Source organism: Saimiri boliviensis, chromosome 11 (genome assembly GCF_048565385.1).
Source record: "Saimiri boliviensis isolate mSaiBol1 chromosome 11, mSaiBol1.pri, whole genome shotgun sequence".
Taxonomy (NCBI): domain Eukaryota; kingdom Metazoa; phylum Chordata; class Mammalia; order Primates; family Cebidae; genus Saimiri; species Saimiri boliviensis.
The window spans coordinates 73,624,558-73,641,077 of record NC_133459.1 but is presented as its reverse complement, the minus strand read 5'-3'; the positions used below and the strand labels follow the sequence as shown (position 1 = coordinate 73,641,077).

General features: G+C 36.2%; 1 protein-coding gene across 1 annotated transcript in view; it reads right to left on the bottom strand.

Moving 5' to 3' along the window:
- Positions 1-16,520, bottom strand: part of MSH4 (mutS homolog 4) — a 103,237-nt gene that overhangs the window by 77,731 nt on the left and 8,986 nt on the right. The window contains exons 3-6 of the mRNA XM_003921400.4: positions 11,442-11,602; positions 9,016-9,126; positions 5,251-5,366; positions 3,862-4,035 (exon numbers count right to left, since the gene is read on the bottom strand). Of these exons, the coding sequence (XP_003921449.1) occupies positions 3,862-4,035; positions 5,251-5,366; positions 9,016-9,126; positions 11,442-11,602 (562 nt within the window). The remainder of the gene's footprint in view (positions 1-3,861; positions 4,036-5,250; positions 5,367-9,015; positions 9,127-11,441; positions 11,603-16,520) is intronic.

Genomic DNA, 16,520 nt, shown 5'->3' with positions numbered 1-16,520 from the left:
AAATGCAAGAAAATTTCATTTTTGCTTATAATTAAATAATCCCATAATCTACAGCAATGATGCTTAAACTTTATTGTGCATACAATTACATGAGTTCTAATTCAGTATGTCTAAGAAAAAGCATGAGGATCTACATTTTGGGCCAGGCACAGTAGCTCACATCTGTAATCCCAACAACACTCTGGGAGGCCGAGGTAGAAGGAATGCGTGGACCCAGGAGTTCAAGACAGCATGGACAACATAGTGAGACCCTGGGTCTACAAAAAATTAAAAATTAACTGGGCACGGTGGCACAGGCCTGTAGTTCCAGTTACTCAAAAGGCTGATATGGGAGGATTGCTTGAGCCCAGGAGGTGAAGGCTGCAGTAAACCATACCTGTGCCACTGTACTCCAGTGTGGTGACAGAGTTAGATCTTGTCTCAAAAAAAAATGTTTTTAGGTATTTTTTGAACAAGCTCCCAAATATGCTATTGGTCAGTGAACTATACTTTAACAAGGATGAATAGAATCTCCTTGCACTTTATGACTCTATTAGTTACAATATTCAGACTAATATAAAGTTTTATATTCTATATATTCCATCCATAATAGCAAGATATCAATAATATGTCCTTAAGAGTGAAGGAATTTTTATATTGTTAAAATAAGTATTTACTATAATCATCTTGCTCTAATGACAAGAGAACTTCATAATTTCTAAGTGATTTATAAAGAAACAAGCTATTATAAAGAGAGCTGGCCAGGCACAGTGGCTCATGCCTGTAATTCCAGCACTTAGGGAGGCAAAGGCAGGTGGATTACTTGAGGTTAGGAGTTCAAGACCAGCCTGGCCAACATGGTGAAATCTCGTCTTGACTAAAAAAAAAAAAAAAAAAAAATACAAAAATTAGCCAGGTGTAGTTGCAGGCACCTGTAATCCTAGCTTCTTGGGAGGCTGAGCCATGAGAATCACTTGAACCCAGGAGGCAAAGGTTGCAGTGAGCCAAGATCACACCACTGCATTCCAGTCTGGGCTACAAAGTGAGACTCTGTATAAAACAAAACAAAAACAAACAAACAAAAATAATGCAGTTAGTTGGACTATTTATTAGATAATTTCATATAATACATGTAAAAAATCTAATTCATTTTAATCTTTAACAAATATTTTGGGGCCCTTATGGTATTCAGAAGTCTATGTTAAACACTGGGCATGCAAGATGGACATGATTCCTATCTTCATGGACCTTACAACCTAGTGGCTGACTGCTAATAACTTTTTTTTTGATACAGAGTCTCACTCTGTCACCCAGGCTGGAGTACAGCAGCACTGTCTAGGCTCACTGTAAACTCTGCCTCCTGGGTTCAAGTGATTCTCATGCCTCAGCCTCCAGAGTAGCTGGGATTACAGGAGCACCACCACACCTGGCTAAATTTTGTATTTTGGGAGAGACAGGGTTTCACTGTGTTGACCAGGCTGGTCTCGAACTCCTGGCCTCAAGTGATCCATCCACACTGGCCTCCCCACAGTGCTGGGATTACAGGCATGAGTCATTGCGCCCACCCATTGCCAATAACTTTTGTCAGTTTACTGGCCATGACTGAAGACAAAGAGCAAGGGGAAATAAACAATAAAAACAAAAAACACATAATCATATCAAGAAAATAACTTCAGGTACAGAGACCGCTAAAACAAACAAACAAACAAACAGGAATATATAGAGAAGGACCAGGAGCGAAGCTTTAGTTAGGCTGATTGAGAAAGACCTTTCTATGTATTTGACAATAGAGTTGAGACCTGAATGATTAAAAAAGAAGGTAGCAATGCAAAGATGATGACGGGATGGGAATGATGACAACAATAATGAGGATAGCTAACATAAAATGACACTTAGTATTTACCCAGAATTCTTCTAAGCGCTTTAAATGTATTAACTTGTTTAATTCTAATAACCATGTTATGAGACAGACACTACTATTGGCCAAATCATTTTACAACAGAAGGAACTGAAGTATAAGGAAATTAGGTAATTTGTCCAAGATTTGCGAGTAAGCAGCATAGCAGCAATTTAAGCCCAGGAAATCTGGTTCCAGAATAATAAAATTAAGATTGGTGGAGCTTTGCAAGAATAGAGGGAGATGAATGAAGAGGCCAGGACATAGAAGTCCTTGTAGGCCAGAGAGTCTGGATTCTATTGCAAATGTAAAGAGAGCCACTGGAAGGTTTTAAGCAGAAGAGTTACAGGATCTGATTTCCGGATTAAAAGAATATGACAGCCTGACTACGATTAATATGTTGATAATAAACTAATTACAGGAGGGTAAGAAGAGGGCAAAAAGCTAGAAGGCTATTATAGTAGTCCATGCTAAAGATGACAGAGATTTGGGTTAGGGTGATAGCCTTGGAAATGGTGAAAAGTGATCCAATACTGGTATATACTTTGAAGGTTGGATCAAGAGGATTTTCTGATGGATCAAATCTGAGGTGTGAAAGGAGAAGAAACAAGAATGACTTTCAAGATTTAGTCATCATACCACCAGATTTTTGTCATACCAATTTAAACAAATTTTTAGGGAACTACTCATATCATCAACTGGCTGGGGATCTCCCATCACATGTACAATTTTTTGTTTTTTGAGAATTTATTTCTGCAGGAACAAAGGAGGTGAGGGGCACACATAAATCTCCCATTTATTATATAAATCAATGGATGTAACAGTGTATTGAACAGCTGACAAGCCTATGGAAGCATTGGAGCTATTCAGATAGTTCAGTAGGCAGAATATCCATCTTATAACCTGAGATTCTTTCAGTTAAGTGTGTAAAAAGACTTTTTAGTTGTTCCTCTCAACTATAATACTAACTCCTGGAGGTCAGATATTCTATCATTTAAGTCTCTGTATCCCTAACATATAGCAGAAAGTCAAACAATGTTTGACAATGCTAATGACAAATAATGATAAAGTATGAAACATAACAAGGTAAAACTGAATATAAAACACTTTGTGATAACTATCAGGGTTGGTCATTGACTTTCTATGCTATGATAACATAGGATATCATAAAGTGAAAGAGAGTAATTTTAAGTCATAACTTCTGTGGTTTTGATTTGTAGTTCCCTAATGACTAGTAATGTTGAGTATCTTTTCAAGTGCTTACTGGCCATTTGTTTACCTTCTTTGGGAAAATATCTATTAAGATCCTTTACCAAGTTCTGAACTGGGCTGTTTTTTTATTACTTACTATAAATATCTTTTTAAAACTTGATTTTGGTGAAACATCTGATCAGTTCAGCAACAACAGTATAATAATTTAAAACATGCTTATTCAATATTTCTCCACCATTAGCTGGGCATGGCAATTTGTTCCCATGGTTTCAGTTACTTGGGAGGCTAAGGCAGGAGAATCACTTGAGCCCAGAAGTTCCAAACCAGCCTGGACAAAATAGCAAGACTCTACCTCTTAAATAAAATTATCCATCAAATAATTTAAAGAACTTTAGGCTGAGCACAATGGTTCATGGCTCTAATCCCAGCACTTTGGGAGGCTGAAGTGGGTGGATAACTTGAGATCAGAAATTTGAGACCAGCCCGGTCAATACGATGAAACCCCATCTCTACTAAAAATACAAAAATTAGCCAGGCACGGTAGCACATGCCTGTAGTCCCAGCTACTTTGGAGGCTGAGACAGAAGAACTGCTTGAATCCGGGAGGCAGAGATTGTAATGAGCTGAGATCACACCACTGCACTCCAGCCTGGGCAGCAGAACTAGACTCTGACTCAAGGAAAAAAAAAAAAAGAACTTTAAAGTAACTATTTATAGAAAAATAAAATAAAATATACCTATGTATTTTATAAGAAAAAAATGGATGATCTTACCTACAGTCTTGATTATTAATTAACAATTCAAGGTTTTGGGCTGATGATGAATCTATCATAGCCGTCTGTTCACTACCCTGGAAACAAATCTTCAGCGATTTTGGTGCATAAACTGAATTTTGAATAAATTCAACATATTTTAACAAAGCTGCAACAGCTGCAAGGCAGTAATACCTAAAAGATGATCAATAATACATCACTATAAGTCTTTAGTATAAAAAATTCTATATTTCACCTTAATTTAAGAAAAATTATAAATATTTGCATAGCATTGCTTAAAATCAAAAGACAAAGATACACCAGGTATTTCATATTTTTTGAAAACTAGGTAAATACCTAAATCATAAAAATTAATGAAAATAAATAATTTATTCAAGTCTGACACTTAAGGGACTTTAGACTCCAATAAATCCTGTGTTAAGGATAACATTCAACCAAAGGTAATTTGCACCATTCTAAATATTCAAATAATGTTGGGAATATCTGACACTTTACTATTTACAGACAGGGTCTGGCTGTCATCCAGGCTGGGGTGCAGTGGCGTGATCTCAGCTCACTGCATCCTCCACCCCCGAGACTCAAGCAATCCTCCTGCCTCAGTCTCCCAAGTACCTGGGATGACAGTCATGTACCACCACACCCAGCTAATTTTTGTATTTTTGGTAGAGACAGGGTTTTGCCACATTGCCGAGGCTGGTCTCAAACTCCTTAGCCTTCCAAAGTGCTGGAATTTCAGGCTTGAGTCACTGTGCCCAACCTGGAAAAATCTGGTACTTTAAAGGTAGAATAAGAAGTTCCCAATGCATAGAAAAGTATGTTATGATCTCGGTGAGAATAATGATTGTTATTAGCTGAGTAAACACATAATCCAATCTGGCTCAAAGAAAGTATCTATTTGGTATGTTCTAGTAAATAACATGGTAGGTTTCCTAGAACATTTGGTATGTTCTATGAAATGATATCCAAAAATATCATTCTCCATCCTGCTGGATCTTTTTGGAGTAAAGATAGGAAGTAACAGGAATACAGCTTTACCTGTGTTTCACTTCTATGCCCTCACATTTTCAGTTTACTGTAGCTACTTCAGCTTTTCGTTCCAAAGTAAGCAGCAACCATAATTAATAGATTATGACAAATTTGAAGAAATTCAAAGGCAATATATGCCTTGTGTATAAATTTTAGTTAACTATTTTACTATTTCAGTAATTACTATGTATTATGAACCAGGTGATTTTCCAGGTGGTAGGAATGCAGCAGAGAACAAAACAGACACAAGTCCCTGCCCTTGTGGAACCCACACTAGGAATTTATTTACTTTCCTTAAGTTATAACTTACTTGATGTGATATTGGTAGCTGTGGGCTAGTAAAAAAATAAACACCTAACTTACTTGGACTGAACCTCCATTAGGACAGTGCTGAATTCTGCTATGCATAACTGTTCAATGTACTCTAGTCCTTTTGTTTCATTGAAGTATTTCCTTTGGATAGTAGTGAAATTAACATTCTGAAAAGAAATTTTAATTTCAAATTAAACTTTTAAGTGCCATGTGCTTGCTCAGAACTGCTTTCTTAGGCACATGCTGGTAGCTAGGTAGGTGGCTTAAATATTGTATAAATATTTTAACATTTAAATAAGAACTTTTCTTAGATATTTATATAAAAAGAATGATTAACCTTGCTAAGTGAATCACAATAGAGTTTGTACTTCTAATTAGACCTCACTCATGAGTTTTAATGGAATATGTTAGATACAATAATAAAAAATAAACATGACAGTCTATGCCTTTTAGTAGTTGTACTGTACAGAAACAACATCTCACAGTTTTATAATCATCTTTCCATAGTCTATCATAATTGAGAAAGAATAGATTCTTATAATGCACCAGGTAAAAAGATGAAAACACCAATTCTGCCTATCAAATCTATGATATATTATTTACATAAAGTGAATGGAATTTACTTAGAACAAAGAGAAAACAATAATAAAACTTTTTTCTTTTTGAGACAGGGTCTCACTCTATCACCCAGGTTGGAGTACAGTGGCATGACCATGGTTCACTACAAACTTGAAATCCAGGGTACAGCAATCTGCTTGCTTCGTCCTCCTGAGTAGCTGGGACTACAGGCATGCACCATTATGTCTGGTTAATTTTTTTTTCTTAAGCAGAGACAAGTTCTCACTATGTTGCCCAGGCTGGTCTCAAACTCCTAGACTCAAGTGATTCTCCCATATTGACCTCCCAAAGTGCTGGAATTACCTGTGTGAGACGTCAGCACCCAGTTGATAATGAAACTTTTAAAAAGTGTGAAGTTGTTAAGTAAAAGGTTTACCTCCTTTCAATAAAACTAATGGGTAACAAAAGATAATATTATGTTAGTGGACTTATGTAAGAGATGTTAAGAATGAAAAAAATCATGACCAAGTGGAGAATGTGTTATGTGTCAAGACTGTTTTAAAAGTTATCTCATTTAATCTTCATAATAATCCTATGACATATCTTAACTCCAGTGTTCACATAAATAAAATTCTGAAAAATCAAGTAACTTTTCTAATTTAACACAGTTGATCTCTGCCAAAGCTGAGACTCAAATTTAGATTTCCTTGAAGTCTGTTTTCCTTTTACTTCATATTACTTTTGATTTACTGAAGTTTTTTTTTTTTTTTTTTTTTTTTTTTTAGAGAGGAGTCTCACTATATGTTGCTCAGACTAGATTTGAACTACTGGACTCAAGTGATCCTTCCACCCTGGCCTCTCAAGTAGCTGGGACTACAGGCATATGTCACTGCACCTGGCTAATGAAGGTAAGTGTAGTCGTAATAACAATAATGACAATAATAATATTGAATATTCCCTCTGCTTAAAATACTTTTATCTCAAATGTCTCCATATCTTGCTCCCTCCTCCATTCAGGGCTTTGCCCAAATGTAACCTTATCAATGAGGCCATCTCTGGTTACCCTATATAAAATATAAATTCTCTAGGAAGTTGGTACCTCCTACTGTCCCTAATTTACTGATGAAAAACCTGAAGTTCAAAGAAGTTAAGTGTCTTGCACAACGTCATTTAGAGTCGAGATTTGCAACCGGGACAATCTGAGTTCTCTATTCTTAAGCACTATGCTATACTGCCTTATTATTTAAATGTACTGAAATTATGTTTTTTTTTGCCTTTGGAGGACTTATCCCCCATTCCATGTGATTCTAGCAGGCCTATATATTATAGTATTCTGCATCCCACAACAAAAGGATTAGTCAATCATAGTGTATCTACCCCCAGAAATAGTGATTAATCTAATGTGTGGGAAAATGAACAAAGCAGGATCAATCAGCATCCTTCCCTGGAATTCATACGTGGACAATGGAATAAAGAAGTTATTTTCCCTTTGGATTAGCTAAACTTAGATGATATTAGCCTGGAGCCATCAGCAATCATCTTCTTAAATCTCATAGAAGTAAACTATCTGCAGTAGATAAAGGATGATATGGGGAATCAGAGTAGTGATAAAGATTCTCTCCTTGCCCAAACTCTACCTGGGCTATTATAAGCCTTCTTCTCAACTAATCCTCCATGTGACCTATAAAGACTTGAACAAAACACTAACATTGTTTCTAACTGCTCAAAGCCACATTCCTAGGATGACCTTAGCGTCTCTTAAAGTGCCTGCCTAAGAAAACTCAGGCTGCCAATAACAATTTACTGTTCATTCCACTTACCACTTAAAGGTAGGATCCTTGTCTCCTATCCTCTGTGGGAGAATAGGAGCCTAACTTCAATAAGTGCCAGTTAGCAAACCCAGATAGGTTTCACATGGACCAATCCCACCTTTCTACTTTTTGTATAATAATTTTTTATTTCCCTGACTCCTGTGCTTTTACCCCTCCCTATTCCCTTATTCTCCCATTAAAATGCCCAGTACAAATTGAAGTTCAGTTCAGTCCACACTGGACTCTTTTCTCTGTTGCAATAGCATAGTACTGATTAAAATATTTAGCTAGTGTTTGGTTTTGTTTACCTTAGACAGTAGGAAAAAGATCTATTCAACCATTGACTTCCCAGTTACATAAGGCAATACATTTCCTTTTTTGCCTAAGCTAGTTTCCATTAGATTTCTGTTATTTACAGCCAAAAGAATTATAAGGCCTAATCATAACAACAATAAAATATGAATGAAGGTTGGAAAGGTATGGATAAATAGGGGTGATGAAAAGAAGTATAAAGTTATAAACGAAAAAGAACAGATGAAGTGATTTGTCTAATAGAGACAATAGATTTAGAATAAAAGAACATCTCTGGCAATGAGGCAGAGACAGCTCATCTATATAGGATCTCTAAGAGTACCATGGCAAATCTTATATGACTGCAGATGCTGAATATATTAGAAACAGGAAAGGAACTCACTGGACTCTAAACCTCAGCTTGGTTCCTAACGTGTTAAAGTAAAACGTCTACAAACATAACAAAATATAGTATATGCTGAAAATAATTTGCAATCCTAAGAAATTATTCCAACTGCAATGCCATCTACTTGGTTTGGAACCACAGCCCCATTCTAGGAAACAGAGAGATTTTTGCTAGAGGGAAGGAATAAATTATTAGTATGTGGTGGGAAGGCCCTAATTGAGGAGAAGAGCATTTGTTGGATAAGGTTCCACAGTGCTTACCCACCACAGTCCCACAGATGGAGACTAGAGTAGCAGGCTAATTGTAAAGCATTACATGTTACCAGGGGAAGCTGAAACAATGCTGTAATACAAATTAAATTCCCAACAGAAAAAAGTACTTGCTGATAGGTGCTATCCCCTAGAAGGGTAAGAACTTCAACTTCAACCAGTCTGATGGCACAATAAGTAGTTTCCAGGAAGCTACACATAAGGGAAACCTATGTTTTCTCTATTGGTCTGCCCCTTGTAGACTCTGAGAAACTTCCTTATTACCTAAAACATTTTTTTCTGTTGTTTAAAGTAGATCAAGGGTGTCAAATCAAATAAGAAAACTCCCTATCATTTTTATTATCTGTATTAATAGTCCCCTTAGATTAGGATTTGTATTTAGGACACTAAATATAAAGTTACTAAAATTATTGTCCTTTATAATGATATTATTAAATAAATTTTAAATAAAATATTACAAACAAGAATAAAAATCACTTACCTTGAAATTTTCTGTGATCAGAGTGAACAACTTGGTGGAATTCCCCACAGCACAAGCAGTATTTGACATTATTATTTCCAAAGGTGATAAAATTTTGAGTTTAGTGATCACCTGAAATCATTTGAACAAACAATTTCTTACATATAAGCTTAGGAAATAAAAAAGTTTCATATTTTTAAGTATTCAAAATTAATTCATAGATACACAAAACTGTATCTGTTCTAAGGATATATTTCAATTAAAATATGTTTCTAGACAGATGTGGTAGTTCACACCTGTAATCCCAGCACTTTGGGAGGCCGAGGCAGGCAGATGATTTGAGGCCAGGAGTTCGAGACCCACCTGGCCAACATGGTGAAACTCCATCTCTACTAAAAAGAAAAAAAAAAAAAAAAAAATACACAAATTAACCGGGCATGGTGTTGCACGCCTGTAATCCCAGCTACTCAGGAGTCTGAGGTATGGGAATGCTTGAGTCCAGGAGGCAAAGGTTGGAGTAAGCTGAGCTCACACCAGGCGCCACTGCCAGCCTGGGCGACAGAGGGAAACTCTGCCTTAAAAAGAAACAGACAGACAAACACCACCACCTCCACCACCACCATCAACAAAATATATATATGCAAATATATATATTTCTAATGGTAATAGAAATATTAAACATATATATCCTATATAATTACTAATATAAAATACTGTCATAAAATAGGCTATGTAACAGCCTTAAGTTCAAAAATTAATTTGAACTTATCAAATATGTATTCCCAAAATAAAACTTTTTGTAAATAAATTCTTAATATTTTCTCCATCTCCATGAAAAATATAAATATATCCAATAAGGGTAACTAAAGGCTGGGCACGGTGGCTCATATCTGTAATCCCAGTACTTTGGGAGGCTGAAGTGAGTAGATGACTTGAGGTCAGGAGTTCACGACCAGCTTGGCCAATGTGGTGAAACCTTGTCTCTAGTAATACAAAAATTAGCCTGGTGTGGTGGCACGCAACTGTAATCCCAGCTACTTGGGACTGGCTGAGGCAGGAGAATCACTTGAACCCAGAAGGCGGAGGTTGCAGTGAGCCGAGATTGCACCACTGCACTCCAACCTGGGTGACAAAGTGAGACCTTATCTCAAAAAAAAAGAAAAAAAAAAAAAGGAGGGTGGGGAACTATGGCAATACAATCAGTATGGCCACACTGGTACAGTTTAAGTGTTGAAAAGTACAGAAACGCAAATGAAAAATGTCTGCCTTATGCCTAGCTTTTCATAAAATAGGTTGTATTTCTTAGAACTATTATAAACACAGAAATTCTCAATTTGTCTAACATTCCTGTTTTTTAAAAACTCTTTTCCTACTCTTTTGAAATTATATAAAAGTATAAAATACCCACAGATGAAATTAGTATGCAATACTAATATCATTAAGGTTGTTCGCTATAATAAAAAATTAATTATTAGGAAAGGGAAGTGTACATACTGGAGGACCATAAAGAGAAACTAAAGGAAGATAATAAAAAAATAATGAAACACTAGAAATAAAACACTAGATCACATCTTCAAAATCGTAATTGGCGAGGCTCGATGGCTCATGCCTATAGTGCTAGCACTTTGGGAACCTGAGGGGGGGCAATTCAACTTCCAAGGGGGCAAGATCACTTGAGTCCAGGAGTTTGAGACTAGCGTGGGCAACAAAGCAAGACCTCATCTATACAAAAGAATTTAAAAATCAGCTGTGTGTGTGAGTGAGTGTCTGTGGTCCCTGCTACTCAAGAGGCTGAGGTGGGAGGCTACAGTGAGTCGTGATCATGCCACTGAACTCCAGACTAGGCAAAAGAGCAAGACCTTCCAAAAATAAATTAAAATAATAATTAGGTCAAATAACATAGAAATTAGGAGGTAAGCTACCTATACCTGAAAGATCATGCAAATTCCCACGACAATGGGCAAGTGGCCCAAATTAATAATGAGTGATATAAAATAAAGGCAAAAGGCAAAATAAGAAGTGAAGGCAAAAAGTTAAGAGGCTAAATTATGACTTTCCTAGAATTCAGCTTTCAAGATTTCAACATTAAGGATTTTGATCTTTCAAGATTTGACCACTGAGATTGTCTTTAAGGATTGTGATCAGTACCACATTATCACATATATTACCTTTGGAATAAATTCAGAAATTATTAATTTGAAGATGTTAATTTTAAAAACTAATACTAGCAATAGCTTATTCAAGCAACAGTAAAACAATCTTTCTAGGACAAAATACGTTTAAAAATAAAAATCAAATATAAGATAATTTTATTTTAATTCAGAGTATTTACATTGACGTAATAATGAATAACCTTTATTCTATCAAAAAACTAATCAGGAAAGCTGACTTTAAAATCTAGATACTGCCTAGCGGAGCAACCATTTTCTAGGATTATTAATACTTACCTTTGCATATGTTGTGTTGTCTGCAAACTGGGATAGTATAATTTGGGGATTTTTTAAATCAATACTTGCCATTCCTATTTCACCTCTGGCAAGTCCTCTCCCTTCTACAACAGCTACAATAACTGATGGGGAGTGTGCAGAAATCACAGATGAGGATGAAGCTGTAAATTTTTAAATAAAAAAATACAAACATTGATAATAATCATTTTTTGTGTGTGTGTTTTTTTTTTTTTGAGATGGAGTTTTGCTCTTATTGCCCAGGCTGGAGTGCAATGGCTCATCGCAACCTATGCCTCCTGGGTTCAAGTGAGTCTCCTGCCTCAGCCTCCCAAGTAGCTGCGATTACCAGCATGCGCCACCATGCCTGGCTAATTTCTGTATTTTTAGTAGAGACTGGGTTTCACCATGTTAGTCAGGCTGGTCTCGAACCTCTGACCTCAGGTAATCCACCTACCTCAGCCTCCCAAAGTGTTGGGATTACAGGTATGAGCCACCAAGCCTGGCCTAATAATAATTTCTAATTCTTTCACATAATTTCTTAAAGCACCTAGTCTACGACATAGCTACTCTTTAACAGACAAGGAAATAACCATTTCTTTTCCTCATCAAAAAGTAACTTTTCATTACCAGAACAAATAAAAATGTTAATTCTCTGAGTATTTTACCAAAACTTGACTTCACATTTAGAAATAACAAATTTTACATTGTCTTATTTTCTGTTTTGTTGGAATGGAGTCATAAAAGGAACACTAAACTTGGTGTCAGAAAACAGATTATTTACCTTATTACTCTGTGATTTAAAAGCTATTTGGAGGTTAGGCCCGATGGCTCATGCCTACAATCCCAGCACTTTGGAAACTGAGGTGGGCGGATCACCTGAGGTCAGGAGTTTGAGACCAGCCATTCAACATGGCAAAACACCATCTCTACTAAAAATGCAAAAATTAGGCGGGCATGATGGTGCATGCCTGTAATCCCAGCTACTGGGAAGGCTGAGGCAAAAGAATTGCTTGACATTGAGAGATTACAGTGAGCTGATATCGTGCCACTGAACTACGGCCTGGGTGACAGAGTAAGACTCCGCCTCAGAAAATGAAAAAATGAAAAAATAAAATAAAAGCTATTTGGGGCTGCGCATGGTGGCTCACCTGCAATCCTGGTACTTAGGAAGGCCAAGGTGGGAGGATTACTTGAACCCAGGAGTTTGAGACCAGCCTGGACAACATAACAAGACCTCACCTCTACAAAAAAATTGAAAAATAGTTGGGTGTGGTGTTGTGCACCTGCATGGTGCAAGCTACTGAGGAGGCTGAGATGGGAGGCTCACTTGAGCTCAGGAGGTTGAGAGTGCAGTGAGCTGTGTTTCATGCCACTGCACTCCAGCCTAGGTGACAGAGCAAGACCTTCTCAAAAAAAAAAAAATATTAAACATTATATAACTATGAATTCCAATTATGAGATATCTGTGTAATATAATGAAGTATCCAGCATGTATTAGTGCTTACTAAGTGTCAAGAATGTTTTAAGTTCTTTGATTAAATTAACTCACATAATTGTTACAACAATTCTATCAGATAGCCACCATTATTTTCTCCACTTAGTTATAAGGAGACCAAGGCATGAATGTAACTGGTAGAGACAGCATTTGTACTCAGGCAGTCTAGTTCCACAGCTGGTGCTATGAACCACTACAGACATTATTGATTTGGAGATCTGTGTCTTACAAACTATGAATGCTCAGGTAAATTTTTTAAACTTCTAAAGTTACAATTTCTTCATCTATTAACTAGAAATACCAAACTTTTCCAAAAGATTATTATAAGAATTAAATGCAATCATATAGAAATGTTTTATAAAGTATGTGAAATTATGCAAAAATATGGGCATTATTCACATATGAACAAAGTCAGACTAAAAAATTCTATAATTTTGTTTTCAAAGAGGCAAACTAGTCTTTTATTCCCTTGTCAACCTTTTAATTAATTACTTTTCCTCCTTCTTTTCCCTCCCTGACTTAGATTCATTTCTTCTTCCATTCTTCTATTACAATGCCCATTAAAAACTTAAATATTTATGCTACCTGAGTCAGCAGTAAACTTAAGGATTCACTCAAAAATCTATGTTTTTAAATCTCAGAAACCTTTTCCCCATGAACGTTATGTAATAAATGGTGGTTAAGTTTATATTAGATCTACAGAAGTCAGTTTAAGGTCTGTAATAGAATATGACCTTCCTATTTTTCATTAGAAAATAAATACTAAGTTCCAGTGGAAATTTAGTACACAAAAAACACATCTCTAAGGTTCTGAAAGTACATTTATGCTATTATCTGTCTGTTGTAAATAATACAATGATGAGCATTCTAACGCATAAAGCTTTTTTCTGGGTTTCTTATTATTTCCTTAAAATGCACCCTTAGAACTCAAATTACTGCAACAAATTACTAAAACACCATTTTTTTAAGGAGCTCAGATATATTGCCAAATTTCTTTTGGGAACTGGACTGATTTTTAATTCTATCAATAGTGTATGAGGAAAGCCAATCTTACTGTATCCTCATCGTTACTAACTTCTAGAATTTATTGTGAATATAAGTATTGGCTAATTTAATGGACTGCCACTTAAATCTATATTTTTAAAAGTACTATTGAAATTGAACATAATTTAATATATCCATTGTTATCTCTATTGTTTTCTTTTTAGAGATGTTTACATCATTTTATATGTTTACTAGGTCTTAATGTTTTTCAGTATGTTTTTATGAGAATTGTATAAATCAATGACAATAATATATAGTTGCTAGCAATCTTGATATTTTTGCTATCTCAAAAATTTCTATTTTTGCACAATCTTTGTCTGTATAATTTCTTCCATTGCTTTTCTGCTAAGAAATTCCTCCATTGAGATATTCAATATTCATTATTATTTTCTTTTTTCTTCTTTTTTTTTTGAGACAGAGTCTTGCTTTGTCACCAGGTGCCAGGCTGGAGTGCACTGGCACGATCTCAGCTCACTGCAATCTCCGCCTCCCAGGTTTAAGCAATTCTCCTGCCTCAGCCTCCCAAGTAGCTGGGACTACAGACGCACTACCACGCCCAGCTAATTTTTATATTTTAGTAGAGACCAGGTTTCACTATGTTGGCCAGGATGGTCTCGATTTCTTGACCTCATAACCGCCCATCTTGGCCTCCCAAAGTGCTGGGATTACAGGCGTGAGCCACTGCACTCAGCCTCATTATTATTTTGTTATGTTTTTTTGAGTTTTTCTTTTCTTTTTTGAGACAGGGTTTGGCTCTGTCACTCAGGTTGGAGTGCAATGGCATGCAATCATGGCACATTGCAGCCTCGAACTCCTGTGTTCAAGTTATCCTCCCACCTTAGCGTCCTGAGTAGCTGGGACCACAGGCGTGCCACACCACCAGGCTAATTTTAATTTGTTTGTAGAGACAAGGTCTCACTTTGTTGCCCAGGCTGGACTGCCTTCAAGCAGTCCTCCCATCTTAGCCTCCTTGGGATTATAGGCATGAGCCACCATGCACAGCCTGTTCATTTGGATCTCTCATCTTTCAGCAGTACATTTGGTTGTTTATCACGTCCAGAATGAGAGATGGTCAGAAGTACAGATTTAGATTCATTTATAAGCAGTTGCTAATGATTTACCTAGATGGCTGGGACTTGGAAGGAACATGAGTGAAAGACTGTGACAAGAACATTTGAGGAAGAAGTATATAAATGGATCTCTAAGATCGATCATAGAATTTAAAATATTTGCATCCTATGTGAATGTTCACCAAAGGACATCCACTGAAGAGGAAATTCTTAATCAAGAGAACAAAATAATGCAACCTAGAAAATATTACTTAGCTTCTTATTTCAATTCTCCGTAAAGGATCTATTGGTTCAGTACAACTATAATTTCAACCAAAACCTCAATGTGTTTTTTGGTAGAACTTGTAAAATTGGCCCAAAATTTATATGGAAGAGCAAAGGGCCAAGATGAACCAAGACTCCTCTAAAGAAGAAGGTGGCTTGTGGAGGGTAAGGGTGGTAGGGCTGTCCTACTAAATATCTAAATATCAAGATTTATTATAAAGCTAAAGATGATGTGATATTGGCACACAGTTAGACATAATGACCCAGGGAAGTTAAAAGAGAACTGGAAACACAGAAACAAACAGGAAATTGATCAAAATATTTAGTATTCTGAATATATAGAGTATTGCTAGAAATCCAGAAACATAAGCCTAAATAAAAATGAGTAAAAGACATGAACATTAATTTCACAGAATATTAAAAATATATAGCCCCCAAGGACACAAAAAGATAATCTCACTAGTAATCAGGAAAATGCAAACTCATATAGTATTTTATAACTGTTACGTTGAAAAATATTTTAAGAGTCTGACAATATCAAATGTTGAAGTAGACTTTTATATATTATTAAGAGTATACCATAATAACCAGTAAATTAACCAATAAAATTTATTATGATTATGATTATTGGCTGATTTAATAACCTTATGATTATGATTATTATTAAATCAGCCAATAATCATAATCATAATAAATTTTAGAAGTTAGTAATGATGAGGATACAGTGAGACTGGCTTTCCTCATACACTGTTGATGGAATTAAAAATTAGTCCAGTTCGCAGTAGAAATTTGGCAATATATCTGAGATTCTTAAAAGAATGGTAATTTTGGCCAGGTGCGCTGGCTCCCGCCTGTAATCCCAGCACTTTGGGAGGCCAACACAGGCATATCACCTGCAGTCAGGAGTTCGAGACCAGCCTGGCCAACATGGCAAAACCTCGTCTCTATTAAAAATACACAATTTAGCCAAGCGTGGTGGTGCATGCCTGTAATCCCAGCTACTCAGGAGGCTGAGGAATGAGAATCACTTGAACCCAAGAAACACATGTTGCAGTGAGTCCAGATGGCACCACTGCACTCCAGCCTAGGTGACAGAATGAGACTTTAACTCAAGAAAAAGAAAATAGTAACTTCCCTTTGTTTCAGTAATTTGACTTCTAAGAGTGCATTTTAAGGAAACAATAAGAGACCTAGAAAAAAGCTTTA